This window comes from Nasonia vitripennis, assembly GCF_009193385.2.
Source record: "Nasonia vitripennis strain AsymCx chromosome 1 unlocalized genomic scaffold, Nvit_psr_1.1 chr1_random0002, whole genome shotgun sequence".
Classification (NCBI taxonomy): domain Eukaryota; kingdom Metazoa; phylum Arthropoda; class Insecta; order Hymenoptera; family Pteromalidae; genus Nasonia; species Nasonia vitripennis.
This window is the reverse complement of record NW_022279588.1, coordinates 883,191-900,115: the sequence shown is the minus strand read 5'-3', so window position 1 is coordinate 900,115 and position 16,925 is coordinate 883,191. Positions and strand designations below refer to the sequence as shown.

The following is a 16,925-nucleotide window of genomic DNA, read 5'->3' as shown; positions in this document are numbered from 1 at the left end:
ATAATATAATTAAAACAAACCTTGCACATCGACAGAAGGCAAGCTGAGCGGGGAATAAATGTAAAACTCTAATTTGTAAAACCAGTTACCCCACGCTTCCCGAGTACAATAATTTACTTTAAAGACATATCGAGACATGAAACGAAAGCAAGTATAGCGATAAAGATGTCTGAACCCAAAAAGGTGAAACGTAATGACGACACGCTTTCTGCGTGTAATTATATAATTATACTACACCTGGCACATTGAAAGAAGATGAGCTGAGCCGGGAATAAATCTAAATCTCAGTACCCTCACGCTTTCCGATTATAATAATTTACTTTAAAAACATGTTGGGATATCAAAAGAATGCAAGCAAAGAGAAAAAGGAAACTAAACTAAGAATGTTTGAGCTCAATTACGACACACTCTCCAAGTGTAATAATATAATTAAAACAAACCTTGCACATCGACAGAAGGCAAGCTGAGCGGGGAATAAATGTAAAACTCTAATTTGTAAAACCAGTTACCCCACGCTTCCCGAGTACAATAATTTACTTTAAAGACATATCGAGACATGAAACGAAAGCAAGTATAGCGATAAAGATGTCTGAACCCAAAAAGGTGAAACGTAATGACGACACGCCTTCTGAGTGTAATTATATAATTATACTACACCTGGCACATCGAAAGAAGGTGAGCTGAGCGGGGAATAAATCTAAATCCCAGTTACCTCACGCTTTCCGAGTACAATAATTTACTTTAAAAACATATCGAGAAATGAAACGAAAGCAAGTATAGCAATAAAGATGTCTGAACCCAAAAAGGTGAAACTTAATGACGACACGCCTACTGAGTGTAATTATATAATTATACTACACCTGGCACATCGAAAGAAGGTGAGCTGAGCCGGGAATAAATGTAAATCCCAGTTACCTCACGCTTTCCGATAACAATAATTTACTTTAAAAACATGTTGGGATATCAAAAGAATGCAAGCAATGAGAAAAAGGAAACTAAACTAAGAAAATTTGAGCTCAATTACGACACGCTCTCCGTAATAATATAATTAAAACAACCTTGCACATCGAAAGAAGTTGAGCTGAGCGGGGAATAAATCTGAAACCCAAATTCGTATACACAATTACCCCGCACTACCTGAGTACAATAATTTACTTTAAAAACATATCGAGACATCAAAAGAAAGCAAGCGTAGCGATAAAGATGTCTGAACCCAAAAAGGTGAAACTTAATGACGATACGCTTTCTGCGTGTAATTATATAATTATACTACACCTGGCACATTGAAAGAAGATGAGCTGAGCCGGGAATAAATCTAAATCCCAGTTACCTCACGCTTTCCGATAACAATAATTTACTTTAAAAACATGTTGGGAGATCAAAAGAATGCAAGCAATGAGAAAAAGGAAAGTAAACTAACAAAGTTTGAGCTCAATTACGACACGCTCTCCGTAATAATATAATTAAAACAACCTTGCACATCGAAAGAAGGCAAGCTGAGCGGAGAATAAATCTAAAACTCGAATTTGTAAACCCAGTTACCCCACGCTTCCCGAGTACAATAATTTACTTTAAAAACATTTCGAGACATCAAAAGAAAGCAATCATAGCGATAAAGATGTCTAAACCTAAAAAGTATAAACTTAATTACCCTACGCTTTTCGAGTGTAATTATATAATTATACTACACCTCGCACATTGAAAGAAGATGAGCTTAGCAGGGAATAAATCAAAAACCCAGTTACCACACGGTTTCCGAGTAGAATAATTTACTTTAAAAACGTGTTGGGATATCAAAAGAATGCACGCAAAGCGAAAAAATGAATCTAAACCCACAACGCTTCAGCTCAATTACGACACGCTCTCCAAGTGTTATAATAAAATTAAAACAAACCTTGCACATCAAAAGAAGGCAAGCTGAGCGGGGAATAAATCTAAAACTCTAATGTGTAAACCCAGTTACCCCACGCTTCCCAAGTACAATAATTTAATTAAAAACATATCGAGACATCAATAGAAAGCAAATATAGCGATAAAGATGTCTAAACCCAAAAAGGTGAAACTTAATGACGATACGCTTTCTGTGTGTAATTATATAATTATACTACACCTGGCACATGGAAAGAAGATAAGCTGAGCCGGGAATAAATCTAAATCCCAGTTACCTCACGCTTTCCCATTACAATAATTTACTTTAAAAACATGTTGGGATATCAAAAGAATGCACGCAAATCGAAAAAGGAAACTAAACTAAGAAAGTTTGAGCTCAATTACGACACGCTCTCCAAGTGTAATAATATAATTAAATCAAACCTTGCACATCGAAAGAAGGTGAGCTGAGCGGGGAATAGATCTAAAACCCAAATGCGTATACACAATTACCCCGCGCTACCCGAGTACAATAATTTACGTTAAAAACATATCGAGACATCAAAAGAAAGCAAGCATAGCGATAAAGATGTCTAAACCTAAAAAGTATAAACTTAATTACCTACGCTTTTCGAGTGTAATTATATAATTATACTACACCTCGCACATTGAAAGAAGATGAGCTTAGCAGGGAATAAATCTAAAAGCCAGTTGCCACACGGATTCCGAGTAGAATAATTTACTTTAAAAACATGTTGGGATATCAAAAGAAAACAAGCAAAGAGAAAAAGGAAACTAAACTAAGAAAGTTTGAGCTCAATTACGACACACTCTGCAAGTGTAATAATATAATTAAAACAAACCTTGCACATCGAAAGAAGTTGAGCTGAGCGGGGAATAAATCTAAAACTCGAATTTGTAAACCCAGTTACCCCACGCTTCCCGAGTACAATAATTTACTTTAAAAACATATCGAGACATCAAAAGTAAGCAAGCGTAGCGATAAAGATGTCTGAAACCAAAACGGTGAAACACAATTACAAAGAAATACAACTCAATTCGGTTGGACCTCTAAAAGAAATATTTTTAAATAATTTTACTGTGACAAAAAAACGCGTTTAATCACGAATGAGCATTTAATACAATTTTCTTGTCGCATACCTCGAGTATGCTGCGCTGCATTTCACAAATACTAGCGTGACGTTAATTTTTACTTCGTCCAGAGAAATAAAGCAAATAATCACATAAAATTACACTTAACCTAAATTTACAGCAATACGAATAAATGTGCTCGACGCAAGCACTCGCACACGCGAAACCGCAACCGACGCCAAGATGGCCGACGCTACGTATCACCATGAGGTGAGATATATCTTCCTATATTATATAGTTATTTTGGTTATACTCCCCCCCACCCCACAGCCCCCCGCCCACCACAGCCCCACCACTTAGCCCCCCTCCCACAAAATAACGTAAAAATCGTTCATTTTTATGTTATTTTAAAAAATGTGTGTGCCCCCCCCCCCCCCCACACCCCCACAGCCCACCATACAGCAATAACACGCGCGTTGATTTTTTTTTATTTTATTGTATAAAAATTACCAATAATTTCATATAATTTTCTGACGTACCCTGCTAAAAATATGCGATTGAAATCGATGGACAAAAAATGAATCGATTCCGAGTCTATATCTTAATCCTGCGTTTTACATTTGAAAGCGATTATATTCAGGCTACTGCGTGTGTAATATATTGATGGCATTAAAATCGATTTAAAACGATAAAATAATATCGATTAAACCGGATTAGAATACATAAGTATTAGGATATTCACTTAATCTATTCAATGCCTATTTAAATCGGAATCAATGTAACTGTGTACACTAGAAAAACGGTTTTAATGATTTTTTATATCTAAAATAACATTTGATATTATTCAATCCTACTGTATTCAACTATGCAATCGTTTTTACTGATGTGTATATCGTGGTGTTAATCGATTTGAATTCACATGAATTTTTTCATGTGTCGTTGAATAAAGTCAATCGATTTTAATGAAGTTTCAATTCAAATCGATTGTAGTTAATAAATCTATTCTGTCTTGTACAGCATTTGACCTTTCTTATATAGTAACGGAGAAGAAATCTTGTCACTTGCGAGTATGAACATTTAAAGTTACACCAGGCGGTTATATTAAGAAACATAGGGTCGATTAAAATCGACTAGTTTTGCAATAAAATTAATCGATTCTAATCGAAATATAAAAGTTTTTTTTCATAAGGGATTTTACAAAATTTTGATCATTAAGGTCACTTAAAATGTTATCAAAATTATTTGTAAAATTAAACTAATTTAATATCGACTAAAAAGTTGATTCTAGTATTTTTAGCAGGGATTCTTTTTTTGATTATTTTAATTGATTAAAGGATAATTGAATCTAACCGTAAAAAAGTATCGAGATTGATTAAATATTATATAAACGAATTAACTTATAAATTAATTTAAATTTATTGATAAAATTACGAACAAATCACATTAGAAAAATAATTATTACAAGCACTATTGCAAGAATAGTGGTTGTTTTGGTTATTAAAGTCGATTAAAATATATTCGAAGCTATTCATAAAACTAATATTAAGATCGATATACGATTTAGTAATGATTAGAGATTTTAAAATCTATTAGAATTAGTGAAAAAAAATTACAATTTCACTGCACTAAATTAATTACTACATGAACGTTGATAAAAATATATTAAATTTGATACTTATTTTTCGTATTGAAGCCGAGTGTAATTAAAAACGATTTAAATCGATAGGAATTTAATCGACCAAATTTGGCTGGTCGATTGAATGGATTTAAAACGATTAAATTCCATTAAATTTTGATCGATTTCAATCGAATTCAATCGCATATTTTTAGCAAATTTTCTCCCTGCTCCAACCACGCTCGAAATGCAGATTTTCTACGCTACTTTCTGGCATGAAAAAAGGGTCCATTTCATGCCTGAGTTGTATAAAATCTTGTTTTTGATGAATTTATAGAAAGAAAACAGAAAAACGAATCTAAGTAGATTAAAATTCATCTTATAGAAGCTGATATAGAAATGATGCAGTTTTCAGTTCAACAGAGTATACAGAGTGAAAAACGAAATTTTTGAACATATAATATCTTTAAAACTAACTACTATTTTAAACAGCCCAAAGAAATGTCCGGTTGTATTATATAATGCTAACTAAATCCAAAATTCGAACTTGATTATTAACTTTCTACTCTAGTTATCGCGTCATTTTTATTTTTGTATGTTATTCTCAGGATCTGCCCCATAAAATGTCTCAAAATTATAGTTATGTATAGTTCTAATTATCTTTAATGATCATGTTAATTTTTAGAAAGTTTTGACATTTAGTTTTTGAGTAAAAACGATTTCAATAAATTGCGCTTTATGGTGAATGATAAAAGAACGACGAACGATAATATAAATTTTCTGCAGTAAAAAGATAGGTAATTTTATTATCCAAAAGGCGTATCCGGACATTTTGCCTAAGGACATTTAGCCACGTGACATTCCACCTACAGACATTTTGCCTAAAGACATTTCGCCACAGTAACTTTTCGCCACAGCGACATTTCGCCACATGCGACGTTGCGTTACAAATTTCAGATGTTTGTTGGTTAGGCCAGTTAGAATGAACCGTCACTACTTAACCCAATAACCTAAGTAAAGATGGTGGGTGAGTCGATGGAACAACCCAAAGGAAAAGAGCAGGGCCCGTAGCGACTTCATTTCAATCGACTTACCCGCCATCTTTACTTGGGTTATTGGGTTAAGCATCTCGATACTAAAACCCACTGCAGCGCAGGCCAAGAGCGGTAATTGGGCGGGTATGATTGTTTTTTGAAACATGCCTGCTTGTTTCTTTAACAACTCTGTATTAGAGCAATATAAAAAAATGACCACCCGACTTTATCAACGTATTAGAACAAACAACTCACCACTTGAAACCAACGCCGCTTCGCACTACAGAAAAACAGACCACGTCCCTGGCCAGGAACGCACGAGTGCGACAGAGATAGCCAGCGACACTATGCGCCGGAGAGAAAACACCGCACCACCGCACAAGTGCGAGAGAGAAAAACGGCGTTATACGCGAGAGCGAGAGCGTCGCCCCACAAGTGCGAGTAAGAGGAGCAGTGACGCCGCACGCTAGAACAGGAGCACCGCAACATCAGGCAAGAGAGAGAGAGAGAGAGAGAGAGAGAGAGAGTACCACATCTGCCGTAAGTAAACGGCTCAGCCGTTAGCGCAAGCGAGAGAGACGGACAGCTGGGAAGGAGAAGGCTCGCCTGTCTCACTACGTCTCACGTGCGATCTAATGTACATGCGTGAGACCTGCAGCCGGATTTTCACCACGTCTGCGCGAAAAAAGGACGCTACATACTGGCGAATGTAATTCACCTCCAGGAGGACGGAAACGGGGCTTACGGGCCAGCTTCTGTGAGGTATAGAAGAGAAGACGAAGCGGCCATATTGAGATCACTTGTGGTCTACCCTTGACGTCAATACATCGGCTTGCGCTCAAAATTCCTAAAGGAAAATTCGAAAATTCGCGACTAGTTCAAGTGCGTGCAGGAATATCAGCTAGCGATTTCCCACTGTGCGTTAGTGCGAGTGACTCTGGTTCGATACGTGCAAGAGAGGACAAGTCCGACTCCAGGATTCCCCGGGCGAGATCAACCCAGAGCGATCAGCACGGCTAGGAGGATAACCCGGTGAGTGGTCTGTTCGTCAAAGTCTCTCAACATCAAGGGAAATAGTAAGATTACGGCAAGTGATTTCGAAAATTGTGCTTCGTGGCAGTGGTGTGTGCGTGAAATTGTGAGTGGCACGGATCGCTCGTCGCGAATCGCGAGTTAGTGAAATTTAAAGAAGAATCTATTTTTTTGAATCATAACGACAGAGTTTTAGTGTCAGTGAGGTCGCGTCGGCTATCACCGCGTGGCGCGTGGTGATACGTAGTATCGGCCATCTTAGCGTCGGTTACGGATTTGCGTGTGCGAGTGCTTGCGGTAAGCGCGTTTATTCTTTTCTTTGTTGTTGTAAATTCAGGTTAAATCACTTTCTGTGATTATTTGAGTTTTTTGGACTTGTAAAATTTAACGTCACACTAGTATTTATAAAATGCGACACAGTTGTACTTGAAGTATAAGACAAGAAAAATTGTGTTGAATAACCTTTCGTGACTTAACAAAATTCCCTTTTTTTTTGTAAACCGTAAAATTATTTTGAATACTTTTCTTAAAAATTCTATCGAATTATTTGAATATGTTTATGCATAGTAGAGCGAGTTCCAAAAAATTCTGTGCTTGCACGGAATTTATGGTACCGCGATTACGACAATTCATTGGCGATAATAATTTTTGATCCGAGATCTAGAGTGGCTAGCGACCATAGCGAAATTCAATCGCGCTTTCGATCCAAATCGTCGCTGTTGCTACCTAAAATTGTTGACTTGCGTCATTACGATTAAATCTCGATACGAGTGTATATTTATTTTGCCGTGCTTTGACGCGAGAATTCAGACGATTTGAACAGGTTTAGTCAAGATGACATATAGATGGATTGAAATAACGTAAAATTTCCAGGCAACGCTAATGGTTTTCGCGATTTCACTAAAGATTTCCGTAATCGAATCAATTGTACATTAAGGTACATTAAGGTATTGATAAAGAATACCGGTGAAGGTCAAGAGTGCATGAGCTCGGAATAATCCAGATTGAGTTTTTCCCTCACCTCAGGTTTGCCATATTACAACGTCAAAAATTATGAGTCCTTCAAAAAGTTCTTTTCCCGCGAATCTAAACAGATTTTCCGGAATTTTTTCATTTTTCTTGAAAACTATCAGTCGGATATTCGCAGAATAAGCCTTTGTGTCGCCCTCAACAAGCCCTCTGAAAATAGCTCAGGTAGCACTATGATGGATTATAAGGATCCGGGTTCAAGCCTGGGTTAAACAAAATTTTTTATATATTTTTTTGTTTAATGTTATTTAGATTTTTAGTAAATAAATGATTCTGTAATACTTTTAGTTACGTAATAAAATTTTTTTTTTTAATTACGTTTTATACAGAAATTCGACGAATGATCAAGTGATTTATCAAGTATAGTGTGAATAGCGCCAAAACGTCACGTGATAGATACGTCGATAAATAACTCAAAAAATCACTTGATAAATCACGTTGTGACAGTGCACATGCACACCAACCACGCAGCATGTACTCAGCACTGTACGCGCGTAACAGCACACTCACTTACACGGACAACGCACAGACTCACGCGCGACATGACGATGGTCAATGCGGAAGGAGCCGCATGCAAAGCATATAGGTAAGGCTAGGTTACAATAAAGGGAGAGAAAAAGAGAAAAAGTGGAAAAAGCAGCGCAAAAAGAGGGAGCGCGCTGACCATCACGGACCCTATCGAGACGCTACAAGAAAGAGAAAGCGGGTGACACGAAAAAGCCCGACAGAAGGGGAAGCAGGAAAAATAAAGCAAAGCGGAGAGAATAGAAAGGCTCTCTACGATTCTGACTGCGCTTGTAAGCGCGCGTAACTGAAGCCACCGGCTAATCTGCAAGCTGACGGACACGTCTCGTTCAGCGGCGTAACTCTACGGCTATCGAGTCCAACCAAGGCGAAGCTAACCCGATTACTAAGATGCAGAAGCAGGGCGGAGCCAGCCCGAATATACAGGCATTGCAGCAGGGCTACTGCGACAGCGCGACCGTAAAACCGAGGGCGAGAAGAGAGCGTCGGCCATTAACCCGACCAGGTAACGGCGGACAGCACGATGACCAGAGCATCATCTCCAACGCTAGCACACCTACAATATTACACTAGTAAGTCCGCCGTGCATGTTAGCATCAAGCTAACTAATCGCTCTCTCTCTCTCTCTCTCTCTCTCTCTCTCTCTCTCTCTCTCTCTCTCTTTCTCTCAAACGTTCACCGACAGTTCACCGAGTCGTGCGCTCACGTCCTGGTGAATACAAGGTTAACCTCTAACTTTCGAAACACCTTTATGCCGACGTCTCCCGACTTTTTTTGTCACTGTGCGCACACAGGGCAAAAGGAAGAACGAGACCAGCGACGAGGATCCGCAGGCGACAAGGTAACGCCGCTTCGACCGTCCCTGTGCGCACACTGAGCGATCAAAGCCGTCATTACGCGACGCATTTGGATCGACGTAGCCGTGCGCACACGACTCAATGCAAACCGATTGTACAGGCAAAATCTTCCTTACGACTCGCGTTATTTGATTTTTGTTACAGGTGGGGTTTAACATGTAGCACCCACGTTATTGATTTTGACACTAAATATATATCTATATTATTATTGAAACATACAAACAGAGTTATTATTAAACCTTTCCCCCAACCGAATCCTGCGTCCGACTAACCGCTCAACACCCGAGGAAAAACAAAACCGTTACACTAGTTACACGAATAACACACGCGAGCGCACACAGCGCAAATTAGACGTATATCGCGCAATTTAAATAATATTGTTTATTTAGAGTAACTAAACGTCTAGAGGGAAAATCAGCCCGCCTGAACTCACTGCATAATGAACTAGCGTTGTTCGTTCATGCTTGCATACCTCAAACTCTAACAAACAATTTCAGCCAAGCACATGAGGATCTGCTAAGTAGCCGAGGCATGTTCTTCGTCATCGCCAAGACGACATTTTGTTGAGTAATACGGATTCGCGCGACAGCGCGATGCTCGGCAGGGCTAGAAACAAATATTACGCACTGTCAAATTCTTACCATGTCACAACGTGATAAATCGATTGGTTTTCTGCGCCAGGATAGACTTGCGTATCGTTGAAATCGACGTTGCGCAAGCGCAAGGCAAGATCCGGTGCCGCGCTTGTGAGTCTCGGTCCATCATACAGACAGGTAGCTTCAGGCCATAGATACGAACGCGTCAGCTCTCATGTGTGAGACTGACTGTACCGAACGACGGCTGATAGTGTGAAAAGAAATGAGCGTGGGTGTGATCGCAAAAGGAAGAAAGGAAGACGTACGAGACAACGGCTACGAGTAAGTAGAGCTATACCCTTTTCTTATTATATTGGCAACAGCAGTGGCTATAGCTTCGCAACTTAGTGCAGCAACACTGAGTAACGGCCTTCTCGTTCGTGCTTCTGCGTCGCGAAATTATCTCCACCCCAAAGCAACGTTAACGCGACTTGCCGCTTACTTGTACAGAGTCAAGTATGATTAATTTTGATCGGGAATTGCTTTATTTTCCTTAGTTGTTCTTTCCCGTTTCCTACGTCCTTACCTTGAATACTGCTGCCTCCGCGGACGTTGCAAAAAACGGTTGCAAATATATGATCAAAACCTAGGAATTTATAACACTTAAACGGCTCGTTTTTGCGGTTAGCCGCCCGGATCCAACAGTGTATGTGTGTGTGTGTACACGTGCGTGTGTGTGCCTGCGAATCTGTAAGTTAAGAAACTTGATCGTGATTACTTCTTTAAAGAGCGTTTGTATGTAGACATATTCGAAACCGCTAACACAATACTACATCTCAGTATTATTGCGTGGCTTAAAAATTTCAATAAGTTCTTATTCCTTTCTAAAATAAGCTAAAAAGCAAAACACGTGAGAACTTACCTTACTTTACTGTCATTATTTAAAAACTCATCATTCATCTTCATAGCATACAGATTTTGTGCGAAAGCCTAAAGTAAATAAATAAAAAGATTAACTTTAATAATATATAGAAACAATTGACTAAATAAGTAATTTGTTTATATTGAATTTTCAATAGGGAATAGACATACATTCTTGAATAAGTTTTAAAATGAAAATAATTGAAAGTATACTAAAATGTAAAAATAATTATTTGGCTGTATCGGTTTTCCCGAGGCAGGTTGTGTGGTGAAAAAGGAGAAGAAACTTTTTTTCTTGTTTTTTCAACGTTTCGACGGACAATACCGCCCTCATCAGGTGATTGATGTAAAAAATTGTATTTATTGAAAATTGTTAACATATAATGCATGTACATTGTAACAAAAACTTACAATTATAGAGAAATTATTCAGTACAAAGTTTGTTGAGAAGGCGTTCCCCCGCCGCGTGGGAAAGGGAACGTAGGTGAACAGTGTGTTTCTCTCAGCTGATCGATTCAGTTTTTTTCCGCTATTGACGTCAGAGCATGACTTATGTTTGTTTTCTTCTTAGCTGGCGTACAAGATGGGTGTGTGTATACTATATTAAAATTTTGTATATCGTCCTTTTTATTAATACCGTTTTCTTGTAATTGTATGTGTAGCATTTCTGAAACTATTCTTTTATTTAAATTGATCTCTCTGTCTTTAATATGATAATTTTCAAAATTAAAAGTGTTATTCAATTTGTTGATATGATCGGAAATTAGAGTATTATTCGATTTTTTATGTTTATTTATACGTATACACACATTACTTTTTGTTTGGCCAACGTACGTAGCAGAACAGTCTTTACATTCAAGTTTATAGACAACGTTGTTTTCGAGATCTTTATTTTTCATGTTTTTTGCCTTTGATAATGATATTTTTTATCTGACTGTTTATTTTCGGCACAGTTTCGATGTTAAGGGCCTTAAATGCATGACTGGTCTGCTCGTAAAAACCGTGAATATATGGTAGGCTTACAATGTTGCGTTTTAGGCACGACCGCGACACGGAAGTGCCTTATAGTTTTGTCCTTGAAAAATGTGTGAGATGCGATATCTCACGCAATTTTCGACTGAACGAACTAACTTTTTGAGGAGGAGTCTCCTCTTGCACAAACCTAAAAACTAATTTTTTTTTTATTCCGATCGTCTACGGTTTTTTGAAATGCGGCCACAATTTGTTCAATTTTTGCGCGTTTTTTGAATACGAATTTTGGTGTTACACGATTATCTCTAAGAGACTTTTATCAATCGGACTAAAAATTTGTGTGCGAACTCCTCTTGTAATAGTGAGATGCCAAATTTATTTTGGGCTCGATCCTGCATGTATACGCAGAATGCGGTCACATCCAAAAATCGCTAAAAAGGGTTTTTTGGCTCTAACTCGAATTTTATGCATTCTACAAAAAAAAAGTTATGGAAAAAAGTTGTAGATCTCGAAGAAATACAACTTTTTTATTTCCACACTGAAGCGTGAAAATACTTTTAATTCGAGTTAACAGGCCAAAATCGATTTTTTTATAGCAATAAACCATTATTCATCCTAAAACTTTGAGGTTATGCATTATACTAAAAAGCTTAAACGTAAAAGTTGTAGATATTCTAAAAAAATAACTTTTAACCGTGACAAATATTTTTTTCAAAACGCTTATACATAAATAACAACCCTAGAAACGATTTTCGGTACATATAATTGAATAACAATTTCGGTGTGACACGCCCTATCTGGCCCAAAAGCTTTAATTGAGTGCCTGTCGCTTGCGCGAAGCGCGAGCTTCGGCGGATCGGGCGAGCGTTAGCGGTCGCGCTTTGCCTTTTGCGCGCCTTGCATCGTGGGTGGCCGTAAGGCCGCGTCTGGCACACTAGTTCATTACTGCTAATCTATTGCCTCGAAAATGTGTTTGATGTTATCGTAGACATTCTTTTGTGTATATATTTATTAACGAACGCGGGTGGATAATGATTTTTATGCAGTAATTTTTCAATGTTATGAATATTCTTATTGTGAAATTTCTTGTTAGATAGTTTTGTCGCTCTTTCAACAAGATTGTACACCATGGTGATTTTTGGAGACGTTTAGGATGTTGTGATGTGTAATTTAAAATTCTGCTGGAGATGGTCGGTTTGAGGTACCAATTAGTTATTAATTTTCCTTTCTTCTTAATCAATAGAAGATCTAGAAAACTTATGAAGTTATCGATCTTAGTCTCGTGAGTAAATTGTAATCTATCGTTATAAGAATTGAATGTTTTTAAAATTTCGTCGACTTTGTCATTTGGCACACATGTAATAATGTCGTCGACATATCGGTAAAAGAATGTTAGTTTAAAGGATTGCGTGCATCCGTCGATAGCTATGTAATCCTCAACTGTATTAAATAAACGATTACAGATTACGGATTAGAATAATCCGACAAAGTTATATGGAAGTGTATTTTCTTTCAACCCGGAACTCGCATTTATTAACATATTCATATTCATAAATTTTTTAACTTTGTTCTGGATTTTTAATAATGGATTTTTTGCTATGCATATGTATCTTTGTCTGACAATTGTAGTTTTATTTTTTCGATGTAATTGGATCTTTGCATTGCAACGGTCACATTACCTTTATTGGCTAAAGTGGACATGATGCTTTTGTTATTTCTAATAAAATCTTTAGTGTCTTGTAGTTTTTTCTTAATAATGGTATCTTTTCTTAATAATGGTAAGTTATTGCAAGTAATCAAGTTTTCTATATTTTTTATGCATTTGATAGTTTTTGTGTCATCAAGTTCACTTTTTGATCGAATTTTTGTCCTAGTGACGTTACAAATTGTACAGCCGTTGGTATCTGTATATTGGTGAGATTTTTGAACTATTTTTCGCAATTCGATTCAGAGTTCTTATTTGTCGTTATTGTTTACAGAAATTTTTGTCACGATTTTTTTGAGTTTATCGCAGTGGTCGGTATTATTCAAGTCCTATTTTTTATAAAGTTCTAAATAATTTATGTGTATGCGAAAAACTTCAATTTCTAATTTCAGACTTTCACTTTGAAGATTTGAAATGAGTTTACTGAATTTTCGTCTACCCGAATCGCTGCGAAAATTAAAATGGCTTAGGTTACTTGCGATGTTGGTGACGTAGGCTGAGTGTGATGCATTCTGCATTGGAGTAGAAACTGTCGTTGTGATCTGGCACTCGTCAATTTCTGTTGTAGGGAAGCCCATCTCTTCAAAAGATGCCGAGAGTCGTATCCATAATTCTTCTCAATGTTGTTGAAGAGAGATTCAGTGGATGAGACCGGTGAAGACGCACGGTCCATAACAACAATGTCTACGATAACATCAAACACATTTTCGAGGCAACAGATTAGCAGTAATGAAAAACGCAACATTGTAAGTCTAGCATATGTATATTCACGGTTTTTACGAGTCATGCATTCAAGGTCCTTAACATCAAAACTGTGCCGAAAATAAACAGCCAGATAAAAAATATCATTATCAAAGGCAAAGACATGAAATATAAAGATCTCGAAAACAATGTTGTCTATAAACTTGAAAGTAATGACTATTCTGCCACGCACGTAGGTCAAACAAAAAGGAATATGTGTATACGTATAAATAAACATAAAAAATCGAATAATACTCTAATTTCCGATCATATCAACAAATTTAATAACACTTTTAATTTCGAAAATTATCACATTAAAGACAGAGAGATCAATTTAAATAAAAGACTAGTTTCAGAAATGCTACACACACAATTACAAGAAAACGGTATTGATAAGAAGGACGATACACAAAATTTTAATACAGTATACACACACCTTATACACCAGCTGAAAAGAAAACAAACATAAGTCATGCTCTGACGTCAATAGCGGAAAACTGTCAACACGGCCACTTGACTCTCTTCTCACTGCTCCGCGCTATATAAACACTACGAAAATCTCGACTCGCGTGAATTAAAATCGATCACCTGAGAGAAACACACTGTTCACCTACGTTCCCTTTTCCACGCGGCGGGGGAACGCCTTCTCTATATATTCTATCTCGTTTTCATTATGTATTAACAATTCTTAATAAATACAATTGTTTACATCAGTCTCCTGATAATCGTGGCATTGTCTGACGAAACGTTGGGAAAAGAAGAAGAAATGTTATAAAAGTTTTTTCTCCTTTTTTACCACACAACCTGCCTCGGGAAGACCGATACAGCAAAATCAATAATTTGATCACCACCGAGGGATAACATCAGATAGAGAAAATCCATTTGTTCTAAGAATATTGCTAAAATATAAAAGTTATTGATTTTTTAGTGGAAAATTGTATTTATAAACAAAAGATGACTAAACATGTAACTCAATATGACGTCTTGCATTTGTGTACCATGCGAACGCCGCTATATTGATTTTCAACAGATCGCATAACGCTTGCATGCTCGGTTTGAATAGCGTTTTACTTAATTATAAAAAAACCAATCCTTCGGTACGTAACTTCCTGCAAAATGGTGCATGGCTTTATCATTCGAATGACGCAGGACAAACTTTACACATAAAGAACCCTACACCCAACATGAAATTATTCTACACAGAAAATAACCGCACAGAAAACTTCTACACAGATATTGACTGCTCGAAAATTCCCTACACAAATATTTGGTAATTTACTACACCACAAAACTCTACACAATCGCATAACCTGTTTTTGTTAACAATGTCTACCAATAGGTTATACGATTGTGTAATACCCCACGTGTAACTGAATTCCGGTATTTGCTTAACTATTATGGGCAGTTACTATAAGAATACTCAATCTAAGAAAAAGCGTTACATTTCGTAACAAAAACTGGCAAGTAAAACTTACAAGTTCTTGGATTTAGAACTTAAAAACTTGCCAGTTACCAGGATTCCGTTTTTGCCAGGGAGAGACAATAGTATATTATGCAACTAGGGGGGAAAAAGAACTATTTCCAACGAGGGTGAGGGTGAGCCTTTGGCGCTCTCGATCTAACTCGTGCTTAAATTTCACCCAAGTTATTCAGTTATTTTTATTCAGAAAAAAAAATATTTAACCTCAAAAAGTTTTAAAAGCTGGATTTTTCAGGTCTTATTGTCTAGACTTCTAGAATTTATGAAAGCGTCAAAAGATATTCTGTCAGTCTAAATTGTCGTCAAAACTTGCAATTAAAACTTCTAATCTCTAGAAATTGTTGCTCAGTAACAATGACTAGTTCCCCACGAGGGATGCCATTGTATAAATACCGTATTAAGTGTAGCGAATACAGGCTACGCAAGTACAAATAATTATTTATTGATTGAGAACTAGCCCAGGCTAGAGAGCCTTATTATAAGTTTTATGCCGAATAGCTCTCGTTCGAATTTTCGCGCCACTGCAGCGCCAACTTTACAAGCGCTCGCCACGTTCTCTGCTCCCAGTCCTGAGCACGCCTCGCCTCGTCCCTCTATTTGGTTGCACCAAACACCACTTGCCAGTGCTGCCGAAATACGCCGTCGTATGCGCATGCCACCTTAACCTCCACGCTGCCATCTATTGCTGCCGCTACCGTTGGAGGAGAGGTTTGTTGTTGTTGATGTCAAGTCAGCACTGCTACTAAGGACGACTTTACTGCGCTGCTTTGCCTGGATAGATTCGTTAATAAGTATCAACTTAATTAGCTAATCGCTAGCTTACGCGTCGCTGTATAGACCGCTTAGCTACCGCTTCTGCTTTGCTACTTTATTATGTCACCTTGTGCAGCCACAAATCCATAAAACGTACTTCTTGCTGTACAGAATCCCTTCGGAAAGGTTTTTCTGAATAGCCTGGTTAACCTTAATAAACTAGTTTAGAAAGTGGCAACAGCTGGCGTAGTCAAGCTGGGTCTACAACTTTTTTTTTCAGTGGTCTAGCAGGGGTACCTAGCAACAACAAGATAGTGATGTCAACTAGACTGGCCAGGCGATTCATCATTGGCGATCTCCAAGGAGCTTTAGGCCAACCTGGTAATGACCCACCGGGGTCGAACTTCAGGATCACCACCACAAACTTGTCCCTTTCGAAACTGTCGCTGCCTAAAGTTCAGTTACCGACAGGAAGACTGGTAGTTCTTCAAGGAAATCTTCACCGGTATGGTTAAGGACTTGTCAACGCTGACCCCAGTACTCGAGCGGTTCAACACTTGGTGACGTGTTCAGAGAAAGATGCTCGTCGACGAGTAAACAACGTAAGAGGTTCTGAACTGCTTCTTGCATGCTGGGCCCAAACTACAGCTCGCAATAACGACTATCCTTACTTGCTGGCGACGCTATCGGTTTATTTTTACGGAAGATATTGTGAAGATGTTCCG

General features: G+C 37.7%; 1 protein-coding gene across 12 annotated transcripts in view; it reads right to left on the bottom strand.

The window, feature by feature from the left end:
- Nos (nitric oxide synthase) overlaps window positions 1–16,925 on the bottom strand; it is a 1,339,001-nt gene that overhangs the window by 603,372 nt on the left and 718,704 nt on the right. For all 12 annotated transcript variants that reach the window (XM_032601207.1, XM_031933451.2, XM_032601209.1 and 9 more), the window contains 1 exon segment: window positions 10,551–10,618. In XM_032601207.1, coding sequence (XP_032457098.1) covers window positions 10,551–10,618 — 68 coding nt within the window.